Raw genomic sequence first — 16658 nt, forward strand, 5'->3', positions numbered from 1 at the left:
TAACCTTAAAGATCATCTCGTACCAACACCCATACTGTGGGCAAGGTTGCCAACCACCAGATCAGGCTGCCTGGGCACAATCCTGGCCTTGAACGCCTCCAGGTCCTGCAAACTCAAGATTCTCTTACAGACCTATGCACGTACCTACAAATAATGCAATACAGATACAAAGCTCTTTGCTCCCTGTTTTGATTATAAAACCCATGAAATCAGAAAAGTTGTGGCACTATAGTAGCTAAAGTTACTCTCAGAGGTATTACCTACATGCACACCACTAGGCTGAACACACACCCCTCTGCAGAAGCAGTGAGAGCTTCTTACTAATTAACAATCCTCTTAACCATGTAAAATCGTACTAGCTGTATCTTCTCAGAGACTAATGAGTGAAATCTCCCTTGGTTCCTTCACAGAACACAGCTAACAGCAGAAGAGGAAAACAGAAAAGATGTGTGCAAAACCTACCTAAGATTACACATTACTGCAGAATGGGCCAACTGCTTTGAGATATTCAGAAACACCAGCAGAACTGCACTGAATCTCTAATGCTGCCATGTTCTAACTGAACACTAACTGAAAAAGTCTTTCCAAATGCTGCATTGGCTCGAAACATCTACTATGAAAGAGTAATTTGTCAAAACACATTAGAGGAATGGGCAATCACCAACCATAGGAACATTAACAAAAGTAAGTGTTGGAATCTGCACCTTGGCAGCCCTGGACCTAGATACAGACTGGAGAATGAGAAGCTGGGAGCAGCCACGTAGAAAGGGATCTGGGGTTTCTGCATGGCAGCAAATGAGGCATCAGTGTGCCCTGGCAGTCCATCTGTACCGTGGGGTGCACCAAAGCCAACACTGTGTGACCTCACCTCCAGCACTGGGTGCAGGTTGGGTGTAACTTAAGGACATAACACTATCAGAGCATCCAAAGGAGGGCTACAAAGATGGTGAAGGGTCTGTAGGGCAAGGTGCACGAGGAGCAGCTGAGGTCCCTTCATGTGTTTCAACCCAGAGCAGAGGAGCTGAGGGGAAGCCTCAGCTGAGGGAAGGGAGGGGCAGTGCTGAGCTCTGCTCTCTGTGACAGCAACAGGGCCCAAGGGAACGGCATGGAGCTGTCAGGGGAGGGGCAGCTGGGGGTTAAGGACAGGGTCTGCACCTGAGGAAGGTGGGCACGGCCCTGAGCTACCAGAATTCAAAGAGTGTTTGTGCAATGCTCTCAGAAACATGATTTGAATTGTGTGGTTCCTTGAAGAGCCAGAGCTTGACTCAACGATCCTTGCGAGTCTCTTCCAGCTTGGGATACTCTGTGGTTCTTAATTTCATTACCAAAAAACACTAATGTACACTCAAAAGCATGCACATTCCACTCTATTTTATCAAATAACTTTGGAAATAATAGACGTGCAGATGTAAGAAAAACGTAAAAGATCTCCCTGGAAAACTAGAATGAAGCCATCTGTGCCAATGCTTACCTATCTATGCAGTAAAATAAGTTTCCTTATGTTAAGACAGAGCCTCTTGTGTTCCACAGTTTGCTCGCTGCCTCTCGTCTCACTGGGCACATCTAGAAAGAACCTCTTTGTGCCCTCCCTCCCGGAATTTCTGTACAATGATGACATTCCCACAGGCCTTCTCATCTCCACACTGAACAGCCCCAGCTCTCAGCCTCTCATGGAGAGGTGTGCCAGTCCTTCAGTGAACTTTGCAGTCCCCTGTTGGACTCTCTCCAGTATGTCTGTGACTCTTGCTCTGGACTATCCAGTCCTGGACACAGTAGTAGCAGTGTGGCCTCGTGATGCAGACAAGAAGGGAAGGATCCCCTCCTCTGACCTTCTGGCAACACTCCTAGTGCAGCCCAGGATCTCATAGCCTTTCCTTGTGACAAGGGCACACTGCTGGCCTGTGGTCAACCCGCTGTTTGCCAGGGATCTAAGGTCTTTCCTGCAAGGCTTCTGTCCAGGTGGCCTACCCCCAACATGCACTGGTGCCTGGGATTGTTTCTGATCAGGTGCAGGGCTTTGCATTTCCCCTTGCTGAACAATGCTACAGAAATACTGCAGAGAACAAAATATAAATACAGACTTGCAAGTGATAAGTGGAAAGATGTTAAATAAATCCAACAGAATTTCAGATTATCTAAAATATGCTGCAAACAGCAATTACCATCACACTACACACAAATCCTTTTCACATACTTTTCTGCAAGTCTGACCTCTGGAAACTAAAGCACTAACAAAGCACACAAATCTTACAAATTCCTATAAACCTTATTCAATCATCGAAAGGTCAACAGTATTTTTATCCCTGTTTATCCAAACTTCGCCTGACAAAAAGGAACAACCTAAAAATTTTCTGTCACTAGAAATGGACACAAAACTTTTCTCAGATGGTTGTGCAGGTAGATCTAAGTATTAAGAACTTCATAAATTCCCTGAGAACTACAGTATGGAACAAACTGACTACATTAGATGTATTACCTTACATGTATGCCTTACATTTACTGCAGTGCACAGATTCTGTCCTGATGCATCTTTTGGGGTTTTTTTGGCAGTACATGTCAACAGCTCTTGACATGAAACTACACATGTAAATGGCTTAAACTTAGAACCTATCTTTCCTCTCTAGCAGCTCCAGCTGTTTAAGTCTCTCTTTAACCACCTTGGTCACATTTCTGCAACACTCACTGAGAAGAAGAAACAGCACAGGAGTAGAATAATCTCAGATCCAGAGACTAGTTCCTGACACTTCTAAGGAGCATGCGAATGAATCACTGATTACAAGGTCTGTAGAGGGTTGCAAGTCTTAAATTAACTACACCACAGTTCTCAGAGGTCACAAGCACAAAGTATTTGATCACACTGCTTAAAAAAAAAGGTTATAACTGGAATTTCTTGTTAATAGAATCCATTTTTAAAACCTGCTGAAACATTTCAGTTCTCTGAGTTCACTTGTCACATCTTGTTCAAGTACAAAAGATGATGAAGACGAAGAAATGCTGAGCAGTAGAAGGTCCCACTTTCTAACACTGAAATACTGAGATAGAACAAAATAGTCACAAGAGAAATGGATACAGACAACTTTTTTCCAAGAAAAGCACACAGATCGGGTACCATCTTTGTCACTGTCAGGACTGCAGTTAAAAATAACTTAAAAGAGGATAAAAAACAAAGAAATAAAAAAAAAAATGGAAAAAGATTAAAGATTTCTCCTATCAACCTGCCACAGCGCTCAGAGCACTGTAACAAAAGCAGAAGCAAACTATAATGAAAGCCCTTTTAAAACTGAAAATTCAATAAAGGTGTGCTCTGTTCCTCTAGAGCAAGCTATATTTAAATCATAAAAGAAAACAGTCGAAGATAAAGAGATTGCATCCATATTTAGAACACACTGCATCACTTAAAGATATTTATATATGTTATCATGAGATAATGCATTTTGAAGAAACAGCATCTTCTCCAGGCACGTTAACTTTACTTATTCAAAGGCAACATTTACAAATGACAAAATAGCTGTGCTACATATAAGCAAAAAGGTCAGAATTTAAAGTCAAATTTTTGCCTTTGTTCAAAAGAAAAAAAACAAACATGAAGGGCAGAGTCCCTGTAGAACCCAGTACATAACACAAGAATGACTCTATTTAATTACATGCCCATTGAGAACATTTAATTACAAAACACATTGTATCAAAAAAGGAGGAATTAATTTTCTGAGTAAGATTATTTTCCTTTTAAATAAAAGGATTTCAAAAGAGTTTCAAGCATAGTTAACTAAAAGAAATTTTTTGGTACACATAGAGTAACTGTACAGATCCATCTTTTATCCATTAGATATAATTAACACTGCCATCTCACATACAATCATACTTCATCTATATTTTAAACACAACACCTTTGGAGACATTTTCAACTACTTATGTATATGTGTTAAACTAAATCATACCAATGTTTATTATATTCACATTCTGCTAACTTTAAGAGTGTATTTAACAGGAAATCCAATCAAGCATAAAGAGCAGCCTTTAAAGCTACTACGCTTCAGGATCAACACTTAAGACACAATAGGTGTGTTTTCTTTACAGTACAGCTGACAAAATTCCAAAGAAAAATAATGTACAACTATAGATCAGAAGAAAATAAAGATACATGACTGTACCCTAAGAAAGGATGACAGAAACTTATTCAAGTGTGCAGTTTGCTAAAACAAAGCTACTCATAGCTTTATCTTCTCTGACTACTTGCATTAATTTGATGTTTTGGTTAAGAATGACTTTATCTGTAGAACTTGTTTCCTCTTTAGGAATTGAGTTCATACAGGCTCTTAGCAGACAAATGTAGTTGTAACACATAACACTATAGTTTAAAATCATATGACTTATTTTCAAAAAGTCTGGACAAAGCTCATGACCAAGCAGACTTAGAGAAAAATTACTGTTTCAGGGCATCTCTGAATTTTGATGGTAGACATTACTGTGCCAACATCACTGATACTCCTTCAGAGAAAATTACTGTTTTTCTGTTTTCACATACACACACACCTTACCTCATACATGACCTGTCCTGATGCCAAGCGTTTTCTGTCACCAAACGCTAATTGCAACAGATGTAAACTCAAAACATCACCTTCACTGAAAAAAGTACAAATTCAGAGATTTGATTAGAAAGCTGTTTCACTGTCCTCATTATCATTTTTTTTTTTAATCAGATCTACATTGAAGTTTTCTCAATAGCATGCTCTAGCAGAAAAGCACCATGTCTCTAAACATGACAACTGGTCACATTTAGCTGCCAAAACAGAAAGGACATTTGACACTAACAGCTTCAATAGCGAATGCTACACACACAGTCTGAAAGCTTCGATATTTTGTTTAGACTAAAAATTGTTGAAAATAGTCGTCTACATTGAAGAATTTCTTAAACCAAACTTTCTTTATGTAAAGATTTAAGAGACTGCAATTCTATGAACAGCTGAACTGACTACATAGCTTGTTGATGCTGGAAGGAGATCTCTCCCTTATCCCCATCACAAATCCCTCTCTCACACACCCTAAACACTTTCACATAGTGTTCTGCTGGACCAGTGTTTGACCAAACAGCATTTATTCTTATGCTGAACAACAACAGTGTTCTGCCAGGTGAGCTGAATTAACTCATGGAGGTTCCAAAGACTGCTAAAACTGGAAGAAGGTAATCAGTGATGCTGTTCTTTTATCAGCACATTTAGTGTTCTAGATCGGTAGCCTAAACTACTTTCAACGGTACTTTAATATTGTGGTGTAAGTATCACACAAATCATGAAGCATTCATCAAGAAACAAAGACAATAATTGCAAGCACAAAAAAAAAAAAGCAATCTCATTCACTACTGTATCACCTTCTTTCAAAAACTCTGAGCAAAATAGGAACTGCAGGAACCCAAGGCTTCCAGAACACTAAAAATACACCAATACAATTCTACAAGAGCAATTTAAATAAATGCAGGAAAGAAAAACTCAACATCAGAGTTAAAACTAAGTACATAAAGAAAATGACTACTAGCACTTAATTACAGGAGCTGCTCTAACAGTATGCCTCCTCTATTTTATTACTCTGGCCTACGACCTCAGGGGTAGATGTTTTCATGGAAATAAATAAGAGGCATTACTTTTGGAGCAGCCTAAGTAGAATGGCATTCTGTACCTAGTTAGACCCCAAACTCTGGAACAAGTCTGCAACACAACCATGACAACGTTTCTTCATGGCATAAACTTAACACGTTCCGTACTCAGGAGAACCTCCCACATACATAAAGAAAATAAATATACACATTAACTTAAGCATAACATGTACTTGTTTATATTCACCTTTCTTGAGTAGATTGAACAGCCCACAAGTAGCAACAATTGCGAGGATCATTTTCAGGTTCTTGGAAAGTAACAGCATAGACAGGAATCCTTCCTCCTTCAAGTTGAGAGTGGTACCTATAGGTTTAAAGAGAGAAAAAGACCAGATGTATCTATTGGCTCTGTTAGTAGAACAGTTGAAGCATCTTCTGATGGAGAACCTATGTGCCCATCCTCAAAGCAGAGGATACTCAAAATAGAGCCATACTTCTAATTCAAACAGTTGAGTCAAGGAAGCGACTGCTTTGGGGTTTTTTTTGTTTTGTTTTGTTTTTTTTTTAATGGAACAGTCAAGAAGTGAGGAGATTACTGTCTATCAAATGCAGTAACCTGTGTTTATTACCTTGCCTGATATACTCCAAACCAGCTTCTCCTAAATAATTACTTCAACTGGCACACGAGATTATTCTCACTCTCATAGGTTACTTAAATATAGAAAATTCTTACAAATTCAAAGCACTGCCAAACAGAGGTAGCTTCCTGTTTCTTTACCTGGAATATGCAGACAAGCTTTCATATTCCAGAGTTAAGAACCTTATTTCTAATTTTACGATCTATCCTTGCTACCATTCCTCCACTATTTATGTGCCCAATAATTTCTGATGGGTCACCTCAGAATTGCTTAAGGAAATCTGTTTCTGAAGTGGATCAAACAGATCACGACTGTTCTTTGAAATCATCCCATAATTCTTCCATCATCTCTTATTCTAGTCTCCAGTCATTCTAAGGAAACTTTCACTCACATGCCCTCTTTCCTTGCATCAGGTCAATCTCCTATTTCAGAAAAGGCTGAAATAGGAACAAAAATATTTTCAGTCACAGATCAGCTACTGATGTTTCACTTCACACTAGTTTCATCCTGAATGCTTCAGAGAATATTGTAACCATGTTATTAACATATTCCAGGCTTACAATTTATGTCCTACAGTAACTGGTTCTTAAAAGTGAGTTTCGTCCTATAAGCATCAGCTCTGTCATACAATTAAAATTAACCCCAGAGTTGCACAATTTCTCAATTCAAAGACACATAAAGAAAACAAACCTAGTCCACTGGGGAAAACATATTACTCTGTGTATGACTTCATAGTTATTTCAGAAGAGAATTTCTAAACATTCCATGATTACACTGAAGAATTTCAGTCCCTGAAAAAGTTCTCTTTAGCATATTTCCCTACAAGTCCAGACTAGCCATGCATAAAAGCCTACTTACTCCCGCTTCAAAGTTTTCATATTCCATAGTGACAGGTAGCCATCTGAAAAACCCACAACAAGCAGATTGCTTCTGCTTATGTAGCACAGGGTTGATATTGCTGTTCCTGAAGGATTCTGTACTTGAAAACAGAGATGTCGTCCCTCTCTGGTCACAGCTTCTCTTCTTTGTGGAACTTCAGCAGGAATTCCACTGACAACTTCTAGGTCTACGTACACAAAAATCATATAATAATATACTATTCCAGTTACTGTACAAGTTAAACATCAACAATACAGATAATCTCATTCTACTGTCCCAAACAAAATAACCATTTATGCAACACAAATTTACTATTTCCATTTCATATGTATCAAAAAACAAAGAACTCAGAAGTGTAACCACAGAAATCTCTCATGAACTCTCTATGCCAAGAGTGTGAGACTCCTGGTGAAACTACCTGAAATGACAACTACTCCTGAAGCTACTGTTATAACACAAGCGTATGCAACCTGAATAGGCAAACCAGGTATTTCTTCCACCCCAATGCATGATTTTTGACAAGTTGGATTTGTTTTAAAAAATTATCGACAATTTGGCTTCCATGTTAGTTAGCAGAAACAAAACAATCCCAAGAAATATGGCACCTCTAACAACTTCTCATCAGGCAGCTGCACTGCCTCAAATGATAAAATTTCTACACCTCACTGGCAAAAATCAGTGACATAGGGAACTGTCAGACTGGGAAGGTGTTTTTCAGAAAGAACAGAAAGACACACCCACCTTTCATCAGTTCAGGACTACATGATGTCAAACCACTAGATGCCATCAGCAGTCCTAAATGCCTACCTGCTACTACCCTCATAATTGGATACATAATGTTTACTTGAAAGACATATGTTTCAAGCTGAAAAACTGCAGGCTTACCTGATGCTTCTATTTCATTTTGACTGCAAGATAAATCATCCAAACAAAGGTCAACCAGAAGAACATGTCCAACATCTGTAACTACTGCTGCCACTCCAAAGAGCCATCGCAGACTCTGATGTAGGTGCTGAGTGCTCACACTGGCTCCTCCATGATTAATTATGGGCTCTATAGCAGTTACCTACAGGAAAATTGCAAGTTAACATTTAAGCTGTTTGACAAGCTAAATAGAAACAATTCAAGAATGAAACCCCAATTAGCGCATCAGAAAAAAAGTAAATGCATAGTCATGATATTTAAAAGCAAAGGACTGATTTCAATTGTTTGAAGAAAAAACATCAAAATCCTGCACAAAAAGTTGCTGCTGTTTACTAGATATCCTACAGTTAGTTAACTGAATTAAATTAACTCCAACTTAAATGGTACACACTGTTGTTACAGACTACCAAGTTCTATTTCCTACTTAGAAATAGAATATTTCTATTTTCCTACTTCCTATGCTAAGGAAACTTTTAAAATTAATTGCATGTAAGAAATTTTATTTAACAAATGAATAAAACAACATAAAAACTAGTTCTCCCAGTGCTCACAGCCTATTAGCACTGTGATACAGTCTGTGCCTTCTTTATGGAGCAATTAATCCTGGAAATCATCCAGTGACATTAATGACAGGAAAATCATCAGAAGTCAGCACAATCAGAGGATTACAGTAATTTACTATGTAGATTCCCTAAGATAAAATGACTAAAGGTGTAGCTGAGGAGAAAGCAGTGAATACTGTCTACCTGGATTTCAATACAGGCTTCAACACTGTCTCCTATAAGATTCTCACAGACAAACAGTTGATACTTGGGCTGGAAGAAAAGACTAAGGTGGGCTGAAAACCAGATATAAGGCCAAGTCCATGGTATGGTGATCAGTGTCATCAATTCCAGTTGGAGGCTGGCATCAAGAGATATACGAGGGCTCCTCCAAAAGTAATGTCTCTGGTTTTATTATGATAGCCCATCATGTCAGAGGTGGATGTTGGTGGTTTGGCAGAAGAGTATGAGCTTTCCCGGCAGTATTCCATTCCACGTTGTTTCTGTGTGACAGTTGGCAGTAGAGGGGCAGTCTGCCACAATGGCATCTGACACAGAAGTGCATGCGAAACATAGAGGAGGGACTGAATTGCACCATTCATCGGTGCTTGCTGAAACACTATGGAGACCAAACAGTGGACGTGAGCACAGCGAGATGGTGTGTGGTGTGTTTCAGCAGTGGAAACAGCATTTCACCTCTGCTGGTACAGATTTTTACAAGCACAGCATGCAGACTCTCATTTATCGCTGGCAAAAATGCATAGCTAATGGTGATGATTAGCTTGACAAATAGTGTTCTGTAGCTGAGAACTTCATCTATCAAATACTGTTATTGCACTATTTGTATCTGTTGCAGTTTCCATGGAAACACACGGGCAGCATTACTTTCAGAGCGACCTATGTATCCCAGGAGTCTCATCCTCTTTAACATAATTACTGATCTGGATGAGAGGGCAGAGCACATGCTTGGCAAGTCTGACAATGACACAAAAGTAGGAGGAAAGTCTAACTGCACTAGGGGGTCATGCAGCCATCCAGAGGGACCAAGATATGCAGGAGAAATGCACTAACAAACTTTGGGCAGGTCAACAATGAGAAGCAATCTGACCAGAAGCAATTCCAGGCAACAACTCACTTTGGGGGTAGGCCATCTGGACAGAAGCCTTGCAGAAAAGGCCTTGGGTTCCTGGCAAACAACCAGGGACAACCTTGTTGACCACAAGCCAGCAGCGTGCCCTTACCACAAAGAAGGGCGATGAGATCCTGGGCTGCACTAGGAGTGTTGCCAGAAGGTCAGAGGGGGGGATCCTTCCCTTCTTGTCTGCATCACTGCTACTACTGTGTCCAGATCTGGGCAGCCCAGAGGAAGAGAGACACAGACGTACTGGAGAGAGTCCAACAGAGGACTGCAAAGTTCACTAAAGGACTGGCACACCTCTCTGCTGAGAGCTGGGGCTGTTCAGTGTGGAGCAGAGAAGGCCTGTGGGAATTTTACTGAGGTACAGAAATTCCAGAAGGGAGGATGCAAAGAGGTCAGAGCCAGGTTCTTTTTAGCGGTGCCTAGTGAGAGGACAAGAGTCAATGAGCAAAAAATGGAACACAGGAGGCTCCGTCTGAACACGATGAAACTTCTTTTTTTACTGCACAGATGACTAAGCCATGGCACAGGTTGCACAGAGAGGTTGTGAAGTTCCCTTCTTGCAGACATTCAAAGGCCATCTGGTTCCTTTATACATACAGCAGTCTGCATGCAACTTCATTCTAAACTGAAGCAAGGCCTTTCAGCACCCACACCACGTCCCCAGACAGCACTCACCCCTACACTAGACATACAAACACCTGTCAATGCCTGCACTAAAGCTACACAACAAGACATTCAAGGTCAGGCTCCACCAGCCTCTGAGCACCCTGACAGAACTGTAGGTATCTTTGTTCAGTGCAGGGGAGTTGGGCTAGATGACTTTTAAGAGTCCTTTCAAACTCAAATGATTCCATAGAAGAACACTATTCCACTTTCTTGCAAAACACAAGGCAATGAAAACAGGAAGCTTTACATCAACAACAGCTTCACATCAAACTGAAAGAAGTGATCAAAGTAGTCCTCTTCCTACATGCATTTCTTTTTCCAGAGATGGAAAATAACTGAAGATCCAAAGTTTTCTCTTGTCCCACATTTGTTAGGACTACACTGCCTGACAATCTACTACAGGATTTATCTTTTATACTTGTCACAACACTTCTAATCTTAGAAATATCTGCAGTTATTTAGATAACTTCATTTTGTACCATTTTGCCCATGACTGAAACTAAATTTCTAATCTTCTCTACTCAAAGCAGTACACCAAAAGCTTTTTTTTTAATTCTTTCTCTTCCAAGTCTTGATGACCATGATGAGAGCAAAACCCAGTACACACTTTGCTACAGAATTAATCATGATTCAAACATTACTTGTAATTTTTCTTTTACAATTTTTTTCATTATACAACAGGTTCTTTTCAATTTTGGCATGAAGCCTTCAAAAGATGTTTCCCAGTTTTAACACTCCAATTTTCTGTGTAAAACGCCTGAAACAGAACATTTTTCCCAGTTGTATGGGCTAGCTTTTCATATCCTCCCAGACACTGCCAACTCATTCTGGGAATGAACAAAGAGAAGCCTTCTCAGCTCACTGAATCTGAATGCTACCCTTCTGCCTCATACAAACCAGGAAATTTTGTGAAAATACTGTTCAATGGTTCTGAAACATTCAAGCGTTGCAAAACAATTTAATTTAATTAATGTTTTTAATTCAGATTTGCTTTTACTGGAATATAATTCAAATAGTACTGCATTAACACTTTTAGCTTTCTGCTGCATTTTACCAAGGGCAATTGATATCTCCACAAAATAGAAAAAGCAAATTTTCTTTCCTAACTTTGCAAGATTTTTGAATCCTTTACTCTGACCAAGTGAACATCTACTCTTCCACTAAAAGGCAGTCACACAGTTGCTGTAACTACCCTGTAATACTATATTAATAGTTTAGCAGCTCTGACCAGAGGTACTATAAATTAAGCTTTACCGCTGTCTACAGAAGATATTTTCCACAGTCAAGACAGCCCATAAATTAATGTGCTCATTAAACTATTAAAGTAACAACACAAACTGCAGAAAGATGCTAACAGATGTGCATTTCATTTTTAAAAACAATCAGTGCAAAAATCAGAAACACGTAGGTAGATTAAAATATCAAGTTATATGTTATATACGTGCTAGAAATAATTCCAGAATAATGAAACACCATACAGGCAGACAGTGACCCACTGCAAATGTTATCCACTTTTTGTTTACCTCTACTCCCTCTCACATCTTAGAATCTAATGTTTCAATTAGCAACACCCACTCTGTCCATCAATCTAATGAACCTAATAGCAAAAAGATAGGAACTGAAATTAACGCAACAGACCAAACATTCTTGTAATCACAAACATTCATGGCAGAATATCAAAAATTCAGACAAGCTTTGGCTTTACTCCAAAGACCAAACCTTTATCACAAAACAGTCAGCTTCTCCCCAAAAGCTTCCTCACATTTTCTCCTGAACAGTTTGTTACACAACAGGAAAACTCCCTAATACAACTCATACTATATTCACTTTCAGATGACTTTCACACACACAGATTAGGTATGTTACAGTGAACCCTCTTAACCTACTTTCCTCCTCCTATCACAGCTTACTCTGTTTAGATTTAAGATACAAAAACTCAAACAAAGCTACGACATTCTTCGTAAGGACAACTTACTGATTACACATTAGTCAGCACACAACTGACACGCTACAGCATTTCAAATAAAGTACAAAAAAATAAAACCACCCATATCCAAGCAAGTCACATCAAATCATGGTATGCTAAGCCGAGTAATAAACAAGGATTTAGCTAACATGATAAAAACACAGGGAACCTTGATGGCTTATTAACTTAGACTTCCATTAACAAAATGAGAGTAGGTGACATTACATCACTTTAGCTCATGGGTTAAAGACCCACGTGGAACAGAGAAAAAAAAAAAATATATCGTCAATACGTCAGTCTATATTGTCTACAAAAAAGTGCTCACTAGAGATTCAAGGAAGACCATTGGGAAAGAAAGGACGTGGGAGCAGCGTGACATGTTGATTTAGAACATTCAAGTAGGGGAGTGATTTAACATACAACTATTGTAAACCATTGATTAAAGAGAGTGGTGGTGAAAGGAGTTAAACCCATCTGGCGACTGGCCACAAGTTGATACTGGGGTTTGTCCAATTCAGTATCTTTATTGACGACTGGGATGATGGCATTGAGTGCACCCTTAGTAAGTTTGCAGATGACACCAAGTTGGAAGGAAGCGTTAACCTGCCTGGGGGTAGGAAGGCCCTACAGAGTAATTGGACAGGCTGGACCACTGGGCTGAAGTTCAGCAAGTCCAAGTGCCGAGTTCTGCACTTCGGCCACAACAACACCAGGCAATGCTACAGGCTTGTGGCACAGTGGCTGGAAGACTGTGCAGAGGAAATGGACCAGAGGGGTACTGGTTGACGCTTGGCTGAACATGAGCCAGCAGTGTGCCCAGGTGGCCAAGAAGGCCAATGGTGTCCTGGCTTCTACCAGAAATAGCACTACCAGCAAGGAAGTGATCATCTCTCTGTATTCATCACTTGTGAGGCCACAGCTTGAATGCTGTGTTCAGTTTTGAGTCCCTCACTACAAGAAAGATATTGAGGCCCTGGAGTGCGTTCAAAGAGAAGGGCAACAAAGCTCCTGAGGGGTCTGGAACACAAGTCTTACGAGGAGTAGCTGAGGGAGCTGGAATTGCTCAGTCTGGAGAAGAGGCTCAGGGGTGACTTATAGCTCTCTAGAGCTATCAGAAGGGAAGCTGTGGTAAGGTAGGGGGTCAGACTCTTCTCCCATTTAACTAGCAATTAGACTAGAGGGAATGGTCTGAAGTTGAGCTGGGAGATACAGGTTGGATGTTAGAAAATACTTCTCTGAGAGGGCAGTCAGGCAGTGGAATGGGCTGTCCAGGGAAGTGATGGAGTCACGAACCCTAGAGGAGTTCAAGAAATATTCAGATGTTGTACTGAGAGAGATGGTTTAGTGGGAAATATGGGTGATAGGTGGACGGTTGGACTGGATGATCTTAAAGGTCTTTTCCAACCTTGGTGATTCTATGATTCATGAAAAAAATATCAAACTGCATGTCAAACATGATTTTGGGTTTTGGGTTTGGTTTTTTTTTTTTTACTTGACAGGACCTAAATTGTGATCATAAATTCAGAAATTATGATAAGGACTTCAGATATTTATTCAAAGTAAGACTTTGCATAATCTGTCAATTAAGCCTGTAAAGGCTTCCTTTTCTATCCTAGATCAACATAAATAGATATTCAGATCTAAAGTCACCTCCGTGCTAGTTTGAGATTCATGGGACTATGTCTAAATCATTTATACCACAACAGCTATGGAAAACTGAGATACTTTGAAGATAGTATCTGTGACCAAAATTAGCCACTTCAGAAATGATTACTACAGTCACTTCGAAGCTTTTTTTTTTTTTTCTTCCCTTTTTCACTCTTAACAGAAAAAAAAAGTAATCTGATTTCTTTTTAAATTTGACAATTAGAGAATAATAAACAGATAGAACCTATATAACTCAAAATATAATGATACTGCTATGCTCAACATGATATGATTATCAAGACTCTCTTTATTGGATATTCTGCAGTGACAGTATGTTAATGTGATACAGAAAAAAACCCACCTCCTACAAAGAGACATTTTAGAACTTTTCCCAAAACAGGATTATGCAGCACGTGGCAAAATAAAAGTTTCATTTCTCTGATTAACAAGTACATACCCTTCCTGGAAGAACAACCGCTTTAACCACTCTTGATATTCCAAGGTCATACAGACAGAGAACACTTCCTTCTGCTTCTTCCAATCCAACCAAGAGCCCGGTTCTTTTCTGCCAGGAAAACTCCTTTACCACACGAACAGTTGGAGGCTGCTCATTTACTCCACTGAAACGATATGCAGAGAGCCTCTCTCCTGTCACAGAGTTCACCACCTCAAGTTGAGGACCACACGCCAACCATGCCAAGCCATTTCTCCCTGCAAAGACAAAGCAAGCTGAGTTCATTTTTCAAAAGGCTGAAAACAAATCAAGACACTGTTCCTTTCCTTCAACAGGGGTATCTAAAAAAGAAGATTGACTAACCTAATCATTTAAAATCACCCCTTGAAATTCTCAAGAAATACACCTTAAAATTAACAACCTTGCTACCTGGTATTTACACATAAGGATGGTTTTGACTGAGACAAGAACTGCAATACACTGATCTACACTCTTTACACTGTGTTTGGCTTGGCTTTGCTAAAAATCATCCGAATACATAAAGGCACTAAAGTCTTCAAGCATATTTCCAATGTATCAGACCTTAAACAATTCACTGATATACCCCTCCTGTAAGAACTTGGAATCTGACAAGAAAATATCTTGAAGTAGCTATCAATGCACAAGTAAATCACAACTTTTACACGTGTTGATTACAGAGTCAAACATATTCTGCTTCATACAACTACTACTTATGGTAAGGTAGTAAGATTTTACTTGGTCTTAAAAAAAAAAAAACCAGCCTAGAAATTCAGATAGGCTCTCAGCTCTACTTTCAGATCACCTAGAAAGTGAACTGTCTAATCTGCTTAGCTGCTACAGAAACTCTCACTGGATACTCATCCGCATCCTATTAAACACTTTGGAAATACGGCTGCAGCACTTAACAGTCTTATCCTCCTCCTTCTGTTTTATTCAGTTTTGAAAGGAAACATCCATTCCTTTTGTCTATAACATTGCAGAACTACTTCCACACATGGCATCATGACAGCCATACCACTGGTGCAAATAAACGCAGCCTTAAACGATGCTATTAACTAAAGGACAGATTTTAATGCAATTAAAAATTGAGGAGTGCTCACTGATTCAGCATATTTAAGTAACTGATTTTATTAGCACAGCATTGGCTTAGTCTTTAATGCAAGTTATAATTTCCAAACTTAACTAATGCTCATATATCAGCATTTTTAATAGTCCTTTTTGTTCTAAGCCTGATGTATCTCAACAGCACCAATCTGACACAGCTGACACTATAACCCAATGCCTCTAGACAATAATCATTTTATATGAAGACCAAATTTTAAAAGAAAATGCTCACCTGCAGAAAACTTTCCATGCAGCACAGAATCAAGGGTTATCTCATCCTCCCCAAGTGCCTGAATAGTCACCTCAGGAAACTGCAGCAGACTGCTCGTTACCTGAGCTCTTAGGTCTTGCATTCTTCACTGTTAATGAAGAAAAAGAGTGAAAACAGAGTAATGTCAGACATAATTATTCCTAAGATTCACAGAATTTTCATCTGTATATAGCATACAATCTTCAAAAAAGAAATCAAATGCACTTAGGACAGTTTTTGACCTTACAACAGAGCAAATGGAGAGTCATCTCCTTTTCTATTACCTATGAAAATTTTCAATAAGAAGTGATGCACAAGTACGCAAGGATAGGTAGGAAAACAGCAATAAACCAAGCTCAAGTCCATTCAGCTACAGGATAGTAAGACAGAATTTTGAAAAAATCGTATTTAAAAAGCTTCTGAATAATAAGCTTCCATTTGTCCTTTATTTTTACTTCAGTAATTCTAGTAATTTCATAATTAAGCCTTGTTCATTTTTTTGCATGTACAGTTGGAACATTAAATGCTAAATTCTCAAATTCTTCACAAAAACATACAGTTGATATTTTCACATCACTTTTACAGCTCGTCAGTTAGAAAATAGTTTTCCATATACTTAAGATGTAAGCACAGAACTCTGAAACACTGATTCTTTCTGTACTCAAATTCCTTATTCGATTTCCTTCCTTGATAACCTGTTCTTATCACATTTTTGCAGTATCATACAAAATTTCTAGTGCTACTATGCAGCCTCCACATTTGCACAGATACCGTTCAGAGCTTACATTTCAGTATGTCAAGACTTTTTTTTTTAATATGAAAACTTAAAATGATGA

General features: G+C 39.1%; 1 protein-coding gene across 7 annotated transcripts in view; it reads right to left on the reverse strand.

Moving 5' to 3' along the window:
* AHCTF1 (AT-hook containing transcription factor 1) overlaps positions 1–16658 on the reverse strand; it is a 55450-nt gene that overhangs the window by 29421 nt on the left and 9371 nt on the right. For all 7 annotated transcript variants that reach the window (XM_042823528.1, XM_042823546.1, XM_042823502.1 and 4 more), the window contains exons 2-7: positions 15805–15931; positions 14451–14704; positions 7993–8173; positions 7087–7294; positions 5838–5954; positions 4539–4623 (exon numbers count right to left, since the gene is read on the reverse strand). In XM_042823528.1, coding sequence (XP_042679462.1) covers positions 4539–4623; positions 5838–5954; positions 7087–7294; positions 7993–8173; positions 14451–14704; positions 15805–15925 — 966 coding nt within the window. In that variant the 5' untranslated portion in view covers positions 15926–15931. The remainder of the gene's footprint in view (positions 1–4538; positions 4624–5837; positions 5955–7086; positions 7295–7992; positions 8174–14450; positions 14705–15804; positions 15932–16658) is intronic.

This window comes from Centrocercus urophasianus, unplaced genomic scaffold (genome assembly GCF_019232065.1).
Source record: "Centrocercus urophasianus isolate 14NV4802_14NV808 unplaced genomic scaffold, USGS_Curo_1.0 seq_10, whole genome shotgun sequence".
Lineage (NCBI taxonomy): Eukaryota > Metazoa > Chordata > Aves > Galliformes > Phasianidae > Centrocercus > Centrocercus urophasianus.